The 19,703-nt window shown below is 37.3% G+C and overlaps 2 protein-coding genes across 2 annotated transcripts; one reads left to right on the top strand and one right to left on the bottom strand.

Annotated features, from left to right (window-relative positions):
• Positions 1-651: 651 nt before the first annotated feature.
• Positions 652-2,205, bottom strand: LOC140802682 (protein IRX15-LIKE-like). The gene has a single exon (XM_073158228.1). The coding sequence runs from the start codon at positions 1,904-1,906 to the stop codon at positions 971-973; it is 936 nt and encodes a 311-aa protein (XP_073014329.1). The 5' UTR covers positions 1,907-2,205; the 3' UTR covers positions 652-970.
• Positions 2,206-10,801: 8,596 nt separating this feature from the next.
• LOC140789250 (probable inactive receptor kinase At5g67200) lies at positions 10,802-16,012 on the top strand. Its single transcript, XM_073138876.1, has 2 exons — positions 10,802-12,593; positions 15,235-16,012. Exons 1-2 carry the CDS (start codon positions 11,189-11,191, stop codon positions 15,789-15,791), a joined length of 1,962 nt encoding a protein of 653 aa, XP_072994977.1. The 5' UTR covers positions 10,802-11,188; the 3' UTR covers positions 15,792-16,012.
• Positions 16,013-19,703: the final 3,691 nt, after the last annotated feature.

Genomic DNA, 19,703 nt, shown 5'->3' with positions numbered 1-19,703 from the left:
TTGACGCCATTCTTGAATTAACTTGGTCCAATGGGCAGATACATCGAGTCCATGTAGTATTCAATGACTACAATAACTCCTTCCTTTTCTCCTTCCTGGTGTGACCTGTTCGCTTTTACCGTTGTCTATACTCTGTCCTTCTGAGAGGATATGATAATTTATTTTAAACATCCCGTCGTGCATGCCACCCACTCTTTCCAACTTCCCTTGCGATGATGATCATATGATTGGTAAAATATAGAGTTACATATAAGTACTAAAAAATAGAGTTTTTTTTTATTTTCCGTATATTTGGTTGATAAAAAAAAATTTATAAATTTTTAAAAGTCCATCACTTACTATTCTAAGAAAAAGAGTTAGACTTCTCTCATTTTTTATTTACTGTAGTCATTTTCACTGAGTTATAATTACGAAGTGACTTTACTAAAACCCTCACTACTTTTTTTTCTCTCACTACATTCTCCCCTCATTTTTTATCAATTAAACACACCTTAATAATATTTGTTTGTGTTTGCAATTTAGTTAAAAGTACTAAACAATATTGTGATATAAAATACAGTTTAAAAAATAAAATGATTTTAATACAAAGTAAATTGAGGTAAAAATATATTTAACCTCAAAATAAATCGCAAAAGAGAATAATACAAATAATTGATTTGTGAAGTAGAGATACTTACTTTCTCTTATACTATTCACACAAACAGTGTTAAATTCGATTTGGCCGACAGGCCCAGAGTATCTTTTACTTATTTTACAGAGAATGTAGGTGCAATTTGAAAATATCGAAGCTAAACTGCTAAAATCACTTAAAAGCAGGTGTGAAATTGCAAAGTGCTAAAAGGAAAAGGAAAAAAAAAACAAAGGAAAAGAAAAATAAAATCTCTTTTCTGAGATTTGTACTTAACCACGAGAGAATAAAAATTGTAATTTTCGTTCATCCTTTAATTCCTGAGACGGACGGTTGAGCTACCTACGAGGCGGCCGTGCCCGTGGAGTTCACGCAGAACACGTCACGCCTCGCGGCGGCTCCGCCCGGGATGACGTAGTGCGCGAGCTTTTCCGTAGCGTTGACTACGGCGACTCTGTTCTCCTTGCAGAGGAACTCCTCGCTGCAGACCCTCTCCACCTCCCGGTTGTAATCGTGGACCAGCACGTCGGTGGGGCCCTGCCCCCGGTACCTCGCCATGACCGAAGCCGAGTAGATCGCCGCCATCCTCCCCGGGGCCGCGGATGCGTACCCCCTCGGCCCATCGACGAGGATCACATCCCACGCCACATCGTAGATGTGGTTGGGGAGGTCGTTGAGGGCGAGCCGGCAATCGGAGAAGAGGAGATTCTGGAAGGGGCGGCAATCGGCCGCGCGGGAGTCACGCGCTGCGGCGAGGAGGTCGGCGAGGTCGCGCACATGGGTGGTGTAGGCAACGTCGTAGGACTCGATCCCGGGGTTGAGGGACTCGATGTGGGAGACGTAGTACTCGTTCTCGTCCAGGAACACGGTGCGCCCGCCGGAGTTGAGGGCGCGCCAGAGGGGGGTCTCGTCGCCGAGGCCGAAGACAAGGAGGTTGCACGGGACGCGGCGGCGGAGGACGGCGGCGATGGCGAGGAGGTCGGCGCGCTTCATGAGGCCGGTGAGGTTGGAGTTTGCGGCGTAGTGGAGGAGGGCGTCGAAGACATGAGAGGAGAGTGGGGCGGAGGAGGAGGAGGCGGTGGAGAAGGAGGTGGGGGGTATTTTGGAAGAGGAGGAGAATGAGGTGGTGGTGGAGAGGAGGGTGAGAAGGGATGCGAAGGTGAAGAAGGAGACGAAGAGGATTAGAAGGATGCGGTGGTTAGAGAGGAGGGGATGAGGTTTTTGTGGGGAAGAAGGGTGGTGGAATAGGATTAGCTTGGCGCTGTTGACGCCCTTCATTTGTTTGGGCTCCAAGCTTTTTAGAGAGACAGATAGATAGAGAGATAGATATGGATTTGTGGATTTCTCTGTCTCTCCTCTCGATTATGGTTTATGGGAGGAGAGAGAGAGAGAGAGAGAGAGGTGGGAATAAGGAGGAGGAGGAGGAGAAGAGGGGAAAGGGAGAAGTGGTAGAAGAGGAAGGAAGGAATGAGAGAGAGAGAGAGAGAGAGAGAGAGAGAGAGAGAGAGAGAGAAAGGAAAGTGACGCATTAGGTAACTAAAATTTCTCCGTTATTAGCGCTCTTCAATTTCTACTTTAGTCCTCTCAAATTTCTTTTTCTGTACTTTGTCCAACAAGGGCAATAATGCAATTTTCCCCTAAATCACTTCAGTAACTCCACCCCTTTTTTTCATCTCATAATTTGTATAAATATAAATTATATTTTACCTCCTCACGTGGTAACTCTTATATTTATTTTACTCTTATAAATTTATTTATATCGATCTACCTCATTGTGATTTAGATTAAAATACAACTATTAATTTTAATATATTTAAATAAATTATATGTCAAATTTGATAATTCATTTCAAAGAGAAAGTTGTAGATGTAAACTTTACAATATATTTAAAATAATATAAATCAAATTTTAGATAATAAAAATATAAAATTTCATCTCTAATGGTTTATCCAAACATCTATAATTTTATCTCTAATTTTTTTTTTTAAATTCGATTAATACTATGGTAAAAAAGAAGGGAAGGGAACCTTGATTGAGGGATACCCTTCAATTGGATGTCCTTTAATTGGCATTAATAGAGAAAAACTATAACACCAATAACGGTAAGATTGTAATAGAAGATGGTGAGCTTTCTAAGTCAATGTTACAGTTTTCATCTTGCCACTAAGAGAGCAGAGCAGCAGTTGTACGATGGATGTGACGAAGAAGGAAGAGCGATTAGTTATCGTCTCCTTTTTTCTTTTTTATGTTTCGAAAATTGCAATAATTCTCTTTTAGGGTCATTAGGGGGAGTTCGAGCACATGGTTTTTTTTTTTGGTGCAAGTGATGGAATTAAAGATTGAATGGGACAAGAGGACAACTAATTTTAGGGGAAACGTCGAATTTGTTTTGGTTCTGTGGGTCGCTTAAGGAAGGGTTTTGGTGCAGGAAGGTGGAAAACAATTAAAGCATGTCAAATTGTGATCCACTTTCACTCAAAATAAAGCATGTCTTCTTGAAACTCTAGTAGAGTGTAGTGTTGTCTTTCTCCCTCTCTTTCTCTTGCCTATGTTGTCTAAGGTGGTACGTAGAGCCCTTTCTTGGCTATACCAAGTTCTTTCTCTTCTAACTACCACCCTGAGTTGTGCAGGGTGGAGTGTTTCCTCTGCTCCTCTATAACCTGTTCTTAAGGAGGGTAGAGGGCCTTTCCTCGCCTCCTTTGGCAACTGTTGGTGAAGGTGGTGGATAGGGAATAGAGACATCCCTGCCCTAGAGTGGTTTATATATTCTTTTATTTTTCTTTCTCTGTCATTTTGTAGATGGTGATCTTCGATCCCTAGACTTTGGACATGACCATATGAAACTACAGACTGACTCGAGACTTCTTGCACATGTGAATCTATCAAGGTTCTACTTTATTATTATAATTTTAGTACCCTCGGGCTTGATGCTCTATGCTTACTTGTAATCTTGCTTATTACACCCAAGTGTAAAACTTATGTTAATGAGTTCTCACTTCATTTCTCTATTTTTTTTTTCTTTGTCTCCCTTTGCATTGCGTTACTTGCTGCCTACGGGCTTTCCCAAAAAAAAGTGAGAAAATTATATTTTATTCCATGTGGTTAGATATAAGTTCACTTCACCTTCTATAATTTTATTTGTGTCAATTTATCCTCTCGTAGTTTAGATTAAAGTGGAACTATTATATTTAACTAAATTGCATGCCAAATTTGAAGATCCTTACTGGATACAAAATTATAGAGAATTGAATAAAATTTTCAATGCATCAAAAATAATACTGATCAAATTTTAAATGATAAATATATTTGTCATCTGAAATTCAACCGATATTATCTTGAATGGTTTTGAAATGTTATATAACCATTTACAACATTATTTCTAATGAGTATCTTCAATTAGACCTATGATATAATTAAATATTGCAAAATAAGTAATGGTTAATTGACATAAATAAAATTATAAAAAAAACAAAGTGAATTCAAATCTAACCACATTGGTAAAAAAATTTATTAAAAATGTGATCCATATCAAATGAAGTTAAAGAAATGGAGGGTGAGGAGACATTAGGTAGGAAGTTGTAATCAGTCAATACTTAATATTTAAGTGCGGTGAGCAAATAATTGGAATTAGATAAAAGGTAGCTATCACTCTGCATGGCACTGCTATGGGATAATAGAAAGACCAATTATATCCCAAATTGAAGAATAGTGGAAGCATTAATGGGATAACTTTATTTTTGCACTACATATCAAGAACTTGACACATCTCTCACCATTCAATTGATAATGTCATTTTGGCATGACATATTACAATTTGGATAGGATTTATTTTCCTTTTCCCAAAGTTAGTCTAATGCTTCTTCAATAAAATAGTAGTCATTGAGAGGTTTCTTTCAATCACTAAATAGCCTCAAAGAGTCCGAGATAGCGCTGTCAACGTAATTATCAGGTTTGGATTTAAAATTTAAGCCGAGCTTGACATAAATCAATTGTCAAGCTCGATATGATAAGGTTTGAATTATATTATAAATAAATTTTACTTTGATTACATGTTCATATTATAAAGGGCAAATCACCTGAGATTCAATTCAAATTTAATTCGAATTGGATTCAATTTGATTTAGTAAAAGTATTCAATTGTGTTTAATTTACACTATTTGATGGTGTTTAATTATTTTTCCCTACAGAGGTTAGAATCTAATACAATAGTAATGTTGATTACTAACACGCCCTCAAAGAATAGTAAATTTTACCCAATCGAAGGCAAATATATATATATATATATATGATGAATTTAATCTTCTTTTTATTTTTATTTTTTTTAAATTTCTTCCTTATGTTTAAGCTCTATTGTGACATCCTGTGGAGACTAATGGATTTAATAAATGTATACTGTTAATATGAATTGTCTTTTCAAGATATGAGTGTGTAATTGTGTATCCATCTGTTCCAAATATTATAATCAATAAAATAGCCTTATAGTTAGTCATATTTTTATATCTATTATTTCTCTATAAATTCTTATATTATGATATCATTTGCAGGAGGTATGCAAATTAAATATGGTTATAGGTATGATTATAATATCATTCATATTAATATGATCCTCTAACAAAGCCAAATCCAAATAAGGGGGTTATCTTTTCTTTTTTATTATTTTAGAGAATACTCGTAGTTAAATAATTTTATTAATTGAATCGCTAGTACAACTATTATGACTTATACAAAGAAAGAAAGAGGGAATGCAGTGACGATGAAGATACATTAACGAAAATCTCACAACCGGCTAAAGTAGATAACACCATGAAGAAAAGCAAAGTATTAATTTCAAGGGTATAAGAAAAAATACAGCATAAAAAATATCACCTTAGCGGATTCACAAGTGCAAACATCTTATGTCATCATGCAACTTCATCATGATCCGATAATCAAAGGCAAAAGAAGTAAGAATCATCGACTGGGGCCTATGAAAAGCCTCCATGATTAAATTATAATAAAATAAGAGCAAATAAACTAAGGGTCAAAAGGGCACACATACTACCTCCGGAGAACCAAGTAAGGAAGAAAAGGAGCATGATTCGAGAATAAGAAGGCGCCAAAGGGAGAGTGGACAATATCGGCGATGACAACGAATGCTGCGATAGTAGCAACGATGTTAAGAAATGAAAAAGGGAGACAGATATAAAAGAAAGAAAAGATTAGGACAAATGAAAATTGACATTTTCAAGTATGAGATAAACGGAGGCTAATAAAGACAAGATAAAGAAAAAAAAATCTCTCTTCCCTTAGCCAAAGCAATTAAGGAAAGATAATGAGAGACAGCCAGCGATCATAGGGAGAACCTCTCATGGGAAAGGAGAGGAGGCAAAAAAGAGAGAAAGAAGGTATGGTAGAACTATTAGGGTCGACAAAAAAGTTTTAGTGTATGCTTATGCTAAATTCTTTGTAATGTTAGATATTTAAAATATGCTGAAATAGATTGATAATTACAACGAACATTATACAGATTTGTATTATTTTTTGAAGGAGGAATTCCTTTCCAATCATTCACCATACTCTATAAATACGGACATAAAAATAGGACTGCCTACAGACAAAAAGGAAAATTTCAACTGGTACATTTACAAAAGAATAAAATCCAGCTAAAGGTGAGATATTTGTCAGATTAAATTCGATCCAATTCAATTATATATTCAAGTCCACATTATTCGAATTCATAATAATATTCAGATATATATATATATATATATATATATATTCATATTGTTTAAGATATGAGTGATATAAGATATTACTTTTATACTTTTCTAATTTCTTAATATATATTTGAAAAATTAGAAAGCAAAAACGCTGTTGTCATCTCTAAACCGTAAGCCCTTTTGTCTTGTAACGTAGATAGTCTACGGGGTGTAGGGGCTCATTCAAATTAAATTAAAATAAGATGTGAGAGCGAGCAATGACAAGGTAACAAGTTATCCTTCTCCCGTCCTTAAAAAAAATCACTTCCTCGTTGGCATTTGCCTTCAATTCCATGCATGGAATTTCTGTCCGGCTTCGTGGCGGCCAAGTAAAAGTGGGCATTATTATTATTATTATTATTATTATTATTATTATTATTATTATTATTATTATTATTATTATTATGTGGCATATATGACTTCGAAACAGCTGGAGGAGCGACTGGCATTTGCATTTTGACTACTCGCCCTTTGCTTTGCTCACCATTGATTCAGTCCCACATGAAGGAATATATTACAATCACGTTTTCCTAATAAAATATTATCATAAGAGTTGTAGTTCGTTACAGATCTACTTGGTATATATTTATATATATATGCATTGGAATCTGATGGGTGAGACTTTGGGAGGGATGATCCTAAGTTTGAATGAAGAGTTATTCTTTTTAGCTTAAGCCAAATTTCGAGCTAAAGTTATACTAATTTCAAGTTGAGCCGTGTGTTCGCTCAGCTCATTTACACTCCAACTTACCCCCACACATTCTTATTTATCTGTAAATCTTTTTAAAATTCTCTATCAGAGTATACCTTTAAAATCCATAGTTTTTGGATGAATTAGGTTACTCTTTTTAAATTACTCCTACCTAAAGCAATAATGGTATCCATGTCCTTACAAAAACAAAAACAAAAACAAAAAAAAAAAAAGTTTGAGAGGTTCTATATATATATATAAGTAAGAGATTTAAACTATGCCGACACATAATTATAATTATAATTATAATTATGGCAGTATTTAGTAAATGGGCTTCGAGTAGCATCTCTGTTCTATTTCTGTGGGGCCATCCTTAATTTGGGTATCACAACTCCAGCTGCTCTCCTATTAATTAGTTGCTTCGTGTCACTCTGAAATTAAATTGATACCAAAGGCCCACCAAAGGGAGAGGGGGTGGGGGATGATCCCAGTGACATTGTTGCAATAAGGTTAAGCATCAGCTGCATGCCCTGTCACCTGATTAGATAGTGGAACACTAATGCCGAATGATGGACTTACTTGGGAAATGCTTCACATCCATGGAGAAATGATCATTTCATTCGCCTCCTCACCAAATTTAGTAAGCAGGGATAAGAAAAGATAAAGCTCTTAATCTTCCTTGGTTTTTATACAAATTCTAATTTTATTTTTATGTAATTTTAGATGTTAACGTATGAGAGTTTAAGTTAATATTTCAAAATATTATAGCTCTTAGACCCACCGAACAAATCTTATATATGTATCTAGATTCCCCACTTGCAAGTGAGAATATTTCTGTTTCAATTAACTTGATTTTGTGGCCCAAAGGGATGTTACAAGATATGAATAAATGTGAATTTGACATTTATAAATGGTGTTATTTTCATGCTTTTTTTTAAAAGGAAAAGTATGATTTACACAATAGATCTAGGTTGAACCTCGTCCAAAGTTTACAAGAAAGATATTTAAAGACAGATTGAGCAAGATTGCGAGCATTTCCATTATTTATAGATGAATTTGAGGGTGAAGAGATAAGAGATCTTTTATTTTACAAATGATAGAGTGAATTTGCGAGTCGACTTTATCTATAAATCTAATCATACACTTCACAACAACTAAGGAATCGCTAAAAATCTAACCCACTTAGATTCCGCCAATCTTAATAACCTCCTTCTCACCTAGTAAAATAACATAAGCTTCGCTAAACATAGCGTTAATGCAAAAGCTTATAGGTAAAGAATCATTTTCACGCTTTGACTTTGAACTTAGTTGTTGAATCAGGCACGAAAGGGTTTAATCCTGTATTAAAAACAAATAGTGGAATGAAAATGATTGATATATATATATATATGTAGAATTGAGCCTTGCCCTTATGACAGGGAATAGACCAGATTCAGAAGCGATGGGATTCTGCAAGATATTCACTTTCACCCAAGTCGAAATCTAGTTTCCAGCCCTTTCCACACCCAGTTATTGAAGATAGAAAATGTTTACAGGGAATAAAACTAGTTATGACACATCCCTGTGACTAGTTTTAAAACTCATATATGATAACAACGTACTCTCTATTTAATTTCAACATTTCCAGATCCTATTATATAACAACCAACCAACTTATTGTATGAAAAGACAATGGTACATATTGTAATGGAAAAAAAAAAAGTCTTGGGAATAGGAATTCGAATATGTTTATGTCTTAACAGAACCATTGCAACTTAGACAACACGGTATTAGGACCAAACAAGAGAAAATGGATAGTATCGTATATCAATTGTTCGTGCATCGCAACTATACATCAAACACTACTTCTATGCATCTGATTGAAATGCCAAGGGTTCTATGGTTGGTAAATCCACAGCTTCTTGGATGTATCAAGAAGGGATACGACGTCCATTTTTGTTACAAAAGCATTTGGACTTCTGCGGTAAGGGAAAAGCTAAACAGTTTAGATCTATATGCTTCAGAAGAGTAGCTTCTCATTAGATGTTTAGGTCTAAACTGAGCCCCTGGCCCCCTGGCCTGGGCTTTATTAACTACAATAATTTGAATGTCATCGTTGGGCTTTTTCGTATTCCCAAGCCCAACCCAAAGTAGTAGTTCTTGGAACATTGCAGCAACTGCTACAATGGATGGGTCCACAAGTGAAGCAGCAACCTCCATGATTTTTGAAAATTTGAATGCTTGGAAGACCGACTTCAGATGGGGACAAGTTGCAGGTACAGTACGGAGAGAGTGGGTTGATAGGTTCCGGAGAGCTCAAGTTTCGTCCATCATAAGTTGCATTATTACTACTATCCATTATCCTGTTTGTACTCGGGTGGCTCAGCGGTGTACATTAACCCTGATCCCACCCTCCATGTGATCTCCCTACCTTTTCCACGCTCCTCCTCACTGCTTTACAGCAGTCCATGCCCCCCCCCCCCCCTTGCATCTTCCCCTTTCCTTCAATTTTATCCATAGAATTAAGCATCAAAAGCTTATTTAAATGATTAAGATATCAGATGAGCGACTTTATATATGTTACTGGTTACGAGGTTTAAGCATCTTCGGAAACCCAGCTAACCCTTTTTAATTAACTGCGCATATGATAGATTCCAATTGGTGTTTTTTTTGTTTTGTTTTGTTTTTAGGCAGTAGTAGTGTCATGTGGAAGTAGGAATTTCCTTTATTCTGAACCTTCTGCATCCATTCATTTCCGCCATGAAATAAATCCGAAGGCCAAGGAGCGTCACATGGACACAGGCAAATATATCTCTTCCAGTTGCTCGGGAGGTTCACACCGTTTTCACGTTGAGGGTTTTATCCTTTTTGAACATGCAAATATATGCAACAACCCACAGCAAAGATATCAACAAAACAGTCTACACTCTCTCTGTCTTCGGAGTCGGATTAGATTAGGTTGGTTCAAACATCAATTACATGTATTTAATAGTTTGGATTATGTCGGCTCAAATTCCATAACCTGTTATATAGTAGTAGTCTGGTCGAGCAAAAGAAATTTTTATCAGTAGGCAAGATTATAAAATTACTTTTGTCAAAAAAAAAAAAGTATATATATATATATATTAATTGTGGAAAATCTAAGCTATTGTCATTAGCTATGTTTTATTTTCTAAAAGTGCTGTCTCATTGTAAATGTTATCATAAATATCTTTTTTAGTGTATATAATCAAACAATCATTCACCTGCTGCATTATTTAAACTTTTTTTTAAAAAAAATTATGCTTTATTATCACTAATTTCTATTTCAGGAGAGAAATCAATTTGACAAAAAGAACTAATAACTAATAATAATTAATTAACAACTTGAATATGCATAAAAGATAATAAATACTTATATTTGTGCTGATGCAATGACAGATATACTTCAAATTTGAGAAGAGAGATTGCCCATCCTGCACCGAATACGTGCACGGCTATTGTGAGTTGAGCCCAAATGTAGCTAGTTCCGACCTAGAAGGAATCATATCTATAATCTACTTACAATAATTATACTATCCAAGAAGCTTCACATTGAGTATATAGAAAGAGGATCAATTGATTAACGTATCTACTAACCCATCGAGTAGTCCAATCACAAAGGATCGCATTGCCCCGAAGCTCAATCGTAAGATAGACATACCAAACCGATTCGTTATGAACCGCCGACCCTATCCTATAGGTTAAAAAAGTTATAAAGGGCGCCTCTACTGCTACTTTCTCAGTATGTCTCTCTAGTTTGTAGTTACTCACTTACCCCCTATAGTATGGCAATGGAAAATTTAAAGATTCCTCTTTTTTTTATTTTTAAACTCTGGGTATTGTGTAGTTGCCCTTCTCTCTCGCTTTCACGTGACGATATGACAACCTCTGAGGCCTCCAGTCCTACTACAGCTGCGCTACTCTCTGTCCCCTTTTGCCCCGTCCCTCTCACTCTCCCTCTCCCTCTCCCTCCTCCCTAATGTACTACAACTCAAAACCACCATAAAATTTATTTTAGTAGAAGTAAACAAAAGTAATTAAACCCATTCACTTCAAACTTCCAGAAAAACCCTCTTCCCCTTACCCCTCTTCTGCCTCCCTGCTTGCTAGCTTAGCTTCTGCTCGTCAACAATGCTGAAGCTACCACTACTCCTACTCGCTTCACTACTCCTACCGCTCACCTCCGCTTCCGGCGTCCGCCCACCGATCTCCGACGCGCTCGCCCTCTTAGCATTCAAGTCCAAGGCCGACCCGGAGAACCGCCTCCTCTTCTCCCCCGCAAATCCCAACCAGTTCTGCCGCTGGCCCGGGGTCTGGTGCTCCGCTCGCGGTAAGATCACCCGCCTCGTCCTCGAGTATTCTCACCTCAATGGCAGCTTCCCCTCCTCCACCATCGACCGTATCGACCAGCTTCGCATCCTAAGCCTCAAATCCAACTCCCTCTCCGGTCCAATCCCTGACCTCTCCAATCTCACCAATCTCAAAGCGCTCTACCTCGACCACAACCTCTTCTCCGGGCCTTTCCCCTCCTCCCTCCTCCTACTCCACCGCCTCCGTACCCTCGACCTCTCCGGCAACCTCCTCGCGGGCACCATCCCTCCGGATATCGCCGTCGTCGACCGCCTTGCCTACCTCCGCCTCGATGCCAACCGCTTTATTGGCTCCGTCCCACCTTTCAACCAGTCCTCGCTGAGGGTCTTCAACGTTTCGTACAATAACCTCACCGGGCCCATTCCGGTCACCGCTTCTTTATCCTCCTTCGGCGCATCGGCTTTCGCCGGCAACCCCGGGCTCTGCGGCATGGTCGTCCGCCGCGAATGCGGCTCCCATTTCCAGTTCTTCCGCGGGAACAATGCGACGGTCGTGTCGTCTTCGCCCGATGCCGCTTCCGGTCTCGACGGCCATCGCCAGGGTCTTCTCCTCTCCGACTCTGCGCCGCCTTCCAAGAAAACGCACAAAAAGCGCGCTGTCGTCGTCATGATCGTGTTCATGGCCGGGGCGTTCCTCGTCATCGGGTTCGTCGCCGTCTCTGTGGCGATCAAGAAAAAGAACATGAGGCAGGGGACGATTCTGCGGCCGGACAAGAGCGCCACCAGCGGCATTGCCGATTCATCGGAGATGTACGTCGACGAAGTCGAGCGCGTCGGCAATGAGCTGGCGGCATCGGCGGCGATGATGTCGGAGGAGAAGGCAAAGAGATTGGGGAAGAGCGGGTGTTTGGTGTTCTGCGCTGGAGAGGCGGCGGATTACACGTTGGAGCAGCTGATGAGGGCGTCGGCGGAGATGCTCGGAAGAGGGAGCGTTGGAAGCACTTATAAGGCCGTGTTGGATAACCGGTTGATCGTCACAGTGAAGAGGCTCGATGCGGCGAAGCTGGGGATGACCGGGAAGGAGGCGTTCGAGAGGCATATGGATGCGGTTGGCAAGCTCCGGCATCCAAATTTGGTGTCTTTGAGGGCTTATTTCCAGGCCAAGGAAGAGAGGCTGCTTGTTTATGACTACCAACCGAATGGAAGTCTCTTCTCCCTTATACATGGTATGGTTCCTTTATCATTGGTTTGTTTATTATTCACTACTTAGCCCCTTTTGATTTCTTTTCTTGATTGTGCTTTCTTTATTCTACTTAGTCCCTTTTGATTTCTTTTCTTGATTGTGCTTTCTTTATTCTACTTAGCTCCTTTTGATTTCTTTTCTTGATTGTGCTTTCTTTATTCTATGCTCTATAGATAGAAGTTCAGTTGAATTTTACAATAACTTTATATATATTTTAATAGTCAACAATTAATCTTATTCACGATATCACTCCATGTCGCAAATTTGACAGCTAAAACAATTTATTCATATCATCTCCCTTAGTGCATTGTGGATGAGAAATCAAAATAGAGGAAGCACCGCCGAACTGTCGATTCAACATTATGACACATTGAGAGGTCCCAAATAGCAGGGGAGACGTATGTTTTGCTAAAAATTATTTAGTTTTTGTTTTATTGTTCATATTAGATGAATGTAAAGCTATGAATTTTATAGATCAGGCTTAGGTTAAGTTATGTGTAATTTGGCATTTAGTTATGTGCATTGCTTGTCCATTCTAGTGATGTGGGAGTATTTAGCATTTTGTGCCCCACCTTTCTGTTATTGGCTTGGATTAGTCTAATCGAGAATAAACAATGGAACATCTATAGATCTGGCTTATCTCAGGTTCTCAGATCTTTCAAATATCCAAATTTTCCATTATCTTCAATAATTAATCAGATATAATTATGGAAATTTTCAAATTTCAACACTTTGTTTATAGCCATTGATACACCAACCAAAATCCTAGTAGGGTGCCATGATATGACGTGTATTTCAAATCCAAGGCATAAAAGGAAAAAGGTGATGACTGGTAGAACTTGTTTGTGATGTGATTTAGTAATACTTAGCGATAGGCAAAGTGCCTTCCAAGTTCCAACATGTGCAGCTTGTTTGTGCTTTAGAATTTCAGATCTGAAGATTACATTTCTGGCCTGCACCAGTTGACTGTATTCTGTTTTATGTTTTCTCTAACAAACCAGCTTTAATTTGCTAAAATGTAACAACTCATGGATGTCATAAACTGATTTGGGCTATCCCTGTTTGGATGGAGGGAATAGGAGAAAGTTAGGAGAGGGAGAGGGAGACTTTCTCTTAGTTGGATTGAAATTTTAGGAGAGAATTGAGGAGACCAAAGTGGAGAAAAAGAGAGAAAGGAAGACAAAAACTAAATTGTCTCCATTTTTCTTTTTTCTCATATATCCAAACAAAAGGAGAGAATATTATTTTCTTCTCTTTCTCTTCTTTTCGCTCCTTTTCTCTTCTCTTTTTTTTTTCCCTCTTGTTCTCTCCATCCAAGTATAGTTTAAAAAGTTTTGTCAGCCCAACTGTTGGAAGATTCATTACAAATTTGTCAAAAAAGAGGTTTTCCCTAGTATGCTAAAACATATCAGGTCATAACGCTTGCGTAGGTTTCTTTACTCTATCTCTTCTAAATAATTGTTTCTCTTCCAATTCTAAATTAATTTCTCCTGTTACAATACCTTTCTAATTCCTATCTCAGTATCCAGGCTCAGTAGGTTCTTCATTCAGTTCTTAGAGACATCAATAGTCCCCGTCATTTACTCATCTTTTTCCTATTATAATATTAGTTACAGTTGGCCATATGTTGCATTTCTGAAATCATGTTTAATTCCATGATCTAGGTTGGAAATTAAATGTGTCCCTATGATCCAGATCATATGTTTTAAGGTTTCTTAGCATATAGCCATTATACTTCAATAATGGATCTAGATACTTATGGTCCCTCTATTCTATGCTTCGTTGCCACAGCAGTGAGATGTCTCATTCATTTAGTAAAGAATAGCATGAAGACGATGACGAGTACATATATATATACACATTTCACAAGTATTTTCTAAAATTTATACGTATCCAAATAATAGTAATAATATATATATATATATATTATTTTATTTTATTTTATTTTATTTTTTGGGTGGGTACCATTAGGATTTATCAATACTTAAAGCCAAGCCTTTTCCATAAAGATAACTGGTTCCTAGTCGTGATAATAAGTAAAACATTTTCTGTAGTTGAAAGTCTCAACTGGTCATTGGAGATGATTGTCCACCGAAGTCTTTTTGCACCCCCTGCTAAGACCTTTTGTTCAGCTCTTTCATTTATTTTTCACTTGGGTACCAGTATGTCTGTGATTCTGGATCCTGAAAGTATTATAAGTTTATGGAAAAGGAAGAGGAATGTATCATATGCTAGCTAGTTAGGTTTACTAAAGAATTGAGCATCTGTGGTATTAGATGCAGGTTGGTGCCAAGCAGAGAGTTTAATTAGAAGGGTGCATGTTAAATCAACTAGTTATCAGACAGTATTAGTTATTGACAACTGCCAACTATAAGTTTGAGTTGCACTGAATAAATTTGTACCTTTATTGATTACTGTTGGCTAACAACCTCTCCACCCCTGCTCTTATTCCTCATACCCAATGTCAACCTTTTATTCATTACTGTCTGCTTCAAGTTTGTGTTGCACTGAATAATTTTGCAGCTTTGTTGATTACTATTGGCCATTTTTTTGCACCCCTACTCTTGTTCATTATATCAATTTATTTTCAGTAAGAAAACTGAACTTATATTTCACCTTTGTAGGTTCAAGATCATCTCGTTCCAAACCCCTTCACTGGACCTCATGCTTAAAAATTGCAGAAGATGTTGCACAGGGGCTCTCTTACATCCATCAAGCATCTCGACTAGTCCACGGGAATATCAAGTCCTCTAATGTCCTCCTTGGATCAGACTTTGAGGCCTGTCTTACTGACAACTGCCTTTCATTCCTTGTGGAATCATCAGAAGTAGATTACGAATCAGGATACAGAGCACCGGAAATCAGGAAGTCTAACCAGAGGCTAACACCAAGGTCAGACATCTATGCTTTTGGTGTGCTCCTCCTCGAGCTACTCACTGGGAAGCCTCCACTCCAACACCCTATCCTAGTTGCTACTGATCTTCCATCTTGGGTTCGATCTGTTCGGGTAGATGAAGGAGCTGATGATGAGCGGCTAATGATGATTATTGATATTGCAGCAGCCTGTGTTCGTTCATCACCAGAAAGCCGACCAACTACTTGGCAGGTTCTGAAGATGATTCAAGAAGTGAAGGAAGCAGACACTGGGGACAATGACAGTGATTTAACCAGCACCTCGTAGTTTTTTTTCTTTTGTGGATAGTTCCATATCTAATGGACCACCCAAAACCTGCGATTCACTTTGCTCTCACGCCACTCTAGCAATGATCAATGTATTAAGCGACATCATCTCTCTTGTATGAAAGTCATGGTAAAGTTAGGGCACTGGCACTCTCGAGACTGCCGTGGCTGTCAAGGATTACACCTATAAATGTAGTAATAGTCGTAGTACTGTTTTCCTGAGGTTGCTTTCTCATTGATTATTTCTGAAGAGTTTGCTGAATTATACTTAACTTGGTGTGAGCTGTTTTGTACTGGAAACAGGATTTGACTGCATGTTCGCTCAAAAAACGAAGGCCACTGCTTGAGAATTCAATAAAATAGAACGACTGCGTTATGAATGAAGAGGTATTTGATGCTGGAAGCTGAGTTCATTCCCTAAAATCCATAGCATGAATGCCATCTATGTCACATGCAATATATAGGAGAAATTGTAACAATTGTATAGATGCTGTCTAGCGTAGCATTGGGGTTATATATGGGGAAGGCTTAGCCTACTGGAAAAGTAACACAGATAGCTATCCAGCAGTAGATCCACGAAGACAAGATACTATTCTCACCAATTTATCCTTGTGGAAACACATGATACTGTCTTAATGACAGAGACATTGCTTGTCCTGAGATCCTGACCTTTCTATCATTACAATCCACCTCCCCTAGTTCTGCCCTATCTATCCTCTTAAATCCAAACAAAACGATCACATCTCAAATCCAATTTCATTGCAGCACGCAGCATGGACCAGCCTTCCACGCATGATTCCTAAGCTCACTATTTACTCCACTCCAAAATCCAGAATAAGGCCTAAAACTTATCCGGTCTCTTCCCCACCCCCCACCAGCATAAGATGGTGTTATTCCACTTGGCCGCCATGGCTAAGCTGCCACTTATCCAGCTCTTCCAGCTCTCCCCGCTGCTGTGGCCCTTCAATCTCTACCTCCCGTTGCTCCGCCATCTGCCACGTGTCTGCAGCACCGTTGTTAGTGCCTCCACCCTGTTCGCCTTCCGCGTGCGGCAGATCCTGGTCGTCGATCGCCTCGGTCGGACGAGGTGGGAGCGTACGGCCCGTTTGATTGGGGAGGAGCTGATGCCGTGGAGGTTTCGGCCGCGTTATAGTAATGCTCGTGTGGAGGAAGCCATCATGGAGTCCTTCTTCATCCTCTCGTACTGATAAGTTTGACCATCTCGTCCTTAATTTGTAGTTTACTAGTAGCTCTCTTCTTTTCCAACTGCTCTCGTGAGTCATTTAGTTAAGCTTTGCCTCTGCGGTTGGAAATTGTAATGGGGTTTTAGGGAAATGGAATTATGTTTAATATACTCCTATGAACAGTTTAACATAAGACTCCTTATCCTTAAATATACGTGATCAATGTGTTAATACGTATTTGACGATACATCCTGAACTCTTGACTGATATTAAATCATGGAAGAGAAATACTAATATTAGATTTTGGAAATCCAATTCCTGGGAGTAGGGAGAGAGTTTAAAGGAAGGTTTTGTCCTCACTTAACCTTGAGTTGAGTCATTGTCAAAAGAAATTGACATAAAGTTTGCTTGTAGTGAGAATTTCTTAGATTCATGAATTAAATTTGATTCAGTCCAGATCATTCGCTCATATATTTTTTTTCCCATCTAGAACGTTTCATGAAACTCTTTGACAGCTGAATTGGAACTATCATATTTTCATGTGATTCATAGGGTTCAACAAACAATCAGTATTTCATGATTAAAAGTGTAGTAGTGCTACTTCCTTATATCTAGTGAGGGCCTTCTTCCTGTATGCATTCACAATCAGACGTAAGCTTGCACCATCTATCTCAGGCTCATAAGGGTCCATGGGCTATAAATGGATCGAATCAAGCTCAGTAACCTCTTCTTTTGGGCCTACATTAGAATTCCAAATGGGCCAGTTGTCCAACTAAGTCTTTGATTGTCTAAATTAAAAAGCTCATAAACGAAGAATAGACTACATAGGAGGCCCAATTCATTGCTCATAGTGCACAGTGGCATTTTCTTTTTAATAGCATTTCAATCGACAGAACTCAAAAAACTATTCTGCACTAAGAACGATAGAATAAAGCAATGCTCGTTCGTCAATGTTCGTTATCTGTCGCATTCTTTGTTGGGTCTCCTCATCTTTTAACACCAAAAGCTCAAAAAGGATCTTAGCGTCCATATCACAGATGTCATCCAAAAGATAAACAAAGAACTATATGATGTCTTTCACCAACCTTTCACATTGTTTTTTCTCGTCTTAAGAGAAATATTGGTGGAAAGAAAGGCCAGCAACCACCGAGGCTCCTCTAGAAGCAATGTCCCAAGTAAATAAACATAGCGTGCCCAAAATAAATAAATAAATAAATAAATAAATCTTCTTTCTTTTTGAAAAGAGAAAAAAAAGGGGAAAAAAAAATTCAATCTATTGTTCAATGTTAACGAATAAAGAGACAATCTACCGGAGAAAGAGACAATTTAACAAAGCTGCAGGTACGACATTAAAATATTGCCCAAGACTTGCACATCATGGTTGTCTGTCTGCATTTATATTTCTCCATAACAACTAATAAATTAGTTTAGGATTTTATCCCTCATGAAAGTTTTAAGTATACCCTTCTGAATTTTATATTTGCATACATTTTTTTAAATTAAAAAGAAAGTATTATATTACCTCAAAATTTTTGATGCCACTCCTATTATGATTTATGAGCTAGGCCCAAAGTCAGAATATAAAAGATTGATAGAGTCATGTAATATATATCTTTTAAAACTCATAAATTAAAACCTTAATAATTTTAAAGGCATATAGATTCCTAACTAAAAGAAATGTTACTAGTTAGTATTTCAAAAGATACAGAAGTAAATATTAACTTTGGAGGTTTATACATAAAAATAAGAGATTTTAGAAGAGTATTACAGGTAAAAAGGTCCTAATGCTAATCATTTGAACTCTCATAACATTTTATTAGGTGGTCATGTTATCATGCTAATCATGCTGAAGCAACTTGTTTTCACACCTCTCTCTATATTGCTTTTCTTTATTCTTTGCTTAAGATTTCTCTAAGAATCCTATCAAGAATTGCAACTTGAGCTGGCAGCAAGTTAACTCCCTTGTTACTCTTTTGATGTACCAAAAATAAAGTGCAAGAACCTTGAAAAGAAGACAAGTATTATTCCATCAACATTTCTTAAATATATATTATTGATATTTTAAATTTTTATTAAGAACACTGTACTATTTACTTTCATTATTATTTACACAGTACTATGCTACTATATAGATATTTATTATTCGATTCTTGTATTTTACTAAAAATATCTAAAAAAAACTAGTTTGAGTTAATTTTACCATGATAATAACTAATAGAATAGATAATATTTATTATTTTAAAAATAACAAATTTGAAATATATAAACTATCTTTCGTTTGACTTAAAAAATCTAGCTCTCCATTCTTTTTTAGCTTGAGCTAAAAAATTTGTTGAAGATTTATTCAAGATATTGATGTCATTTTGTATCTATAATTATTTTAATCATCTATATGGTATTGACATTAAGAAACTAATGGTAGGGTGTGAGCTATTCAAAGAAAAAAAAAATCCTTGAGTTTTACTAATAGTAAGATTGAGCTACTAAAAATGAATATATTTATTTTTTAATACTAAATATTTTTTATAATAAAAAATATATAATTTACATAAGTGATGCACACAAATTTTATTTTTATTATTATAAAAACTAAATAATTTTTTGTGCATTCTCAAAGCACCTTAAATAAATTTGTTTATATAATATATAATCATAAAGTAGCAGGGTGTGTTTGAATGATAATAAATATAAAATATATAGTGTTTTTGATAAATTTTCTTTATAGTTAT

This window comes from Typha latifolia, chromosome 1, assembly GCF_019914945.1.
Source record: "Typha latifolia isolate L0001 chromosome 1, TyphaL0001v2, whole genome shotgun sequence".
In the NCBI taxonomy this organism is placed as follows: Eukaryota; Viridiplantae; Streptophyta; class Magnoliopsida; order Poales; family Typhaceae; genus Typha; species Typha latifolia.
The sequence above is the reverse complement of the archived record's forward strand: the minus strand, read 5'-3'. Positions and strand labels throughout refer to the sequence as shown.

Excerpts from the sequence above, each read along its gene's own strand:
- LOC140789250 (XM_073138876.1), top strand. The coding sequence starts at position 11,189 with ATGCTGAAGCTACCACTACTCCTACTCGCTTCACTACTCCTACCGCTC. Across the intron at positions 12,594-15,234 it reads TCTCTTCTCCCTTATACATG|GTTCAAGATCATCTCGTTCC; the intron begins GTATGGTTCCTT and ends TCACCTTTGTAG.
- LOC140802682 (XM_073158228.1), bottom strand. The coding sequence starts at position 1,906 with ATGAAGGGCGTCAACAGCGCCAAGCTAATCCTATTCCACCACCCTTCT.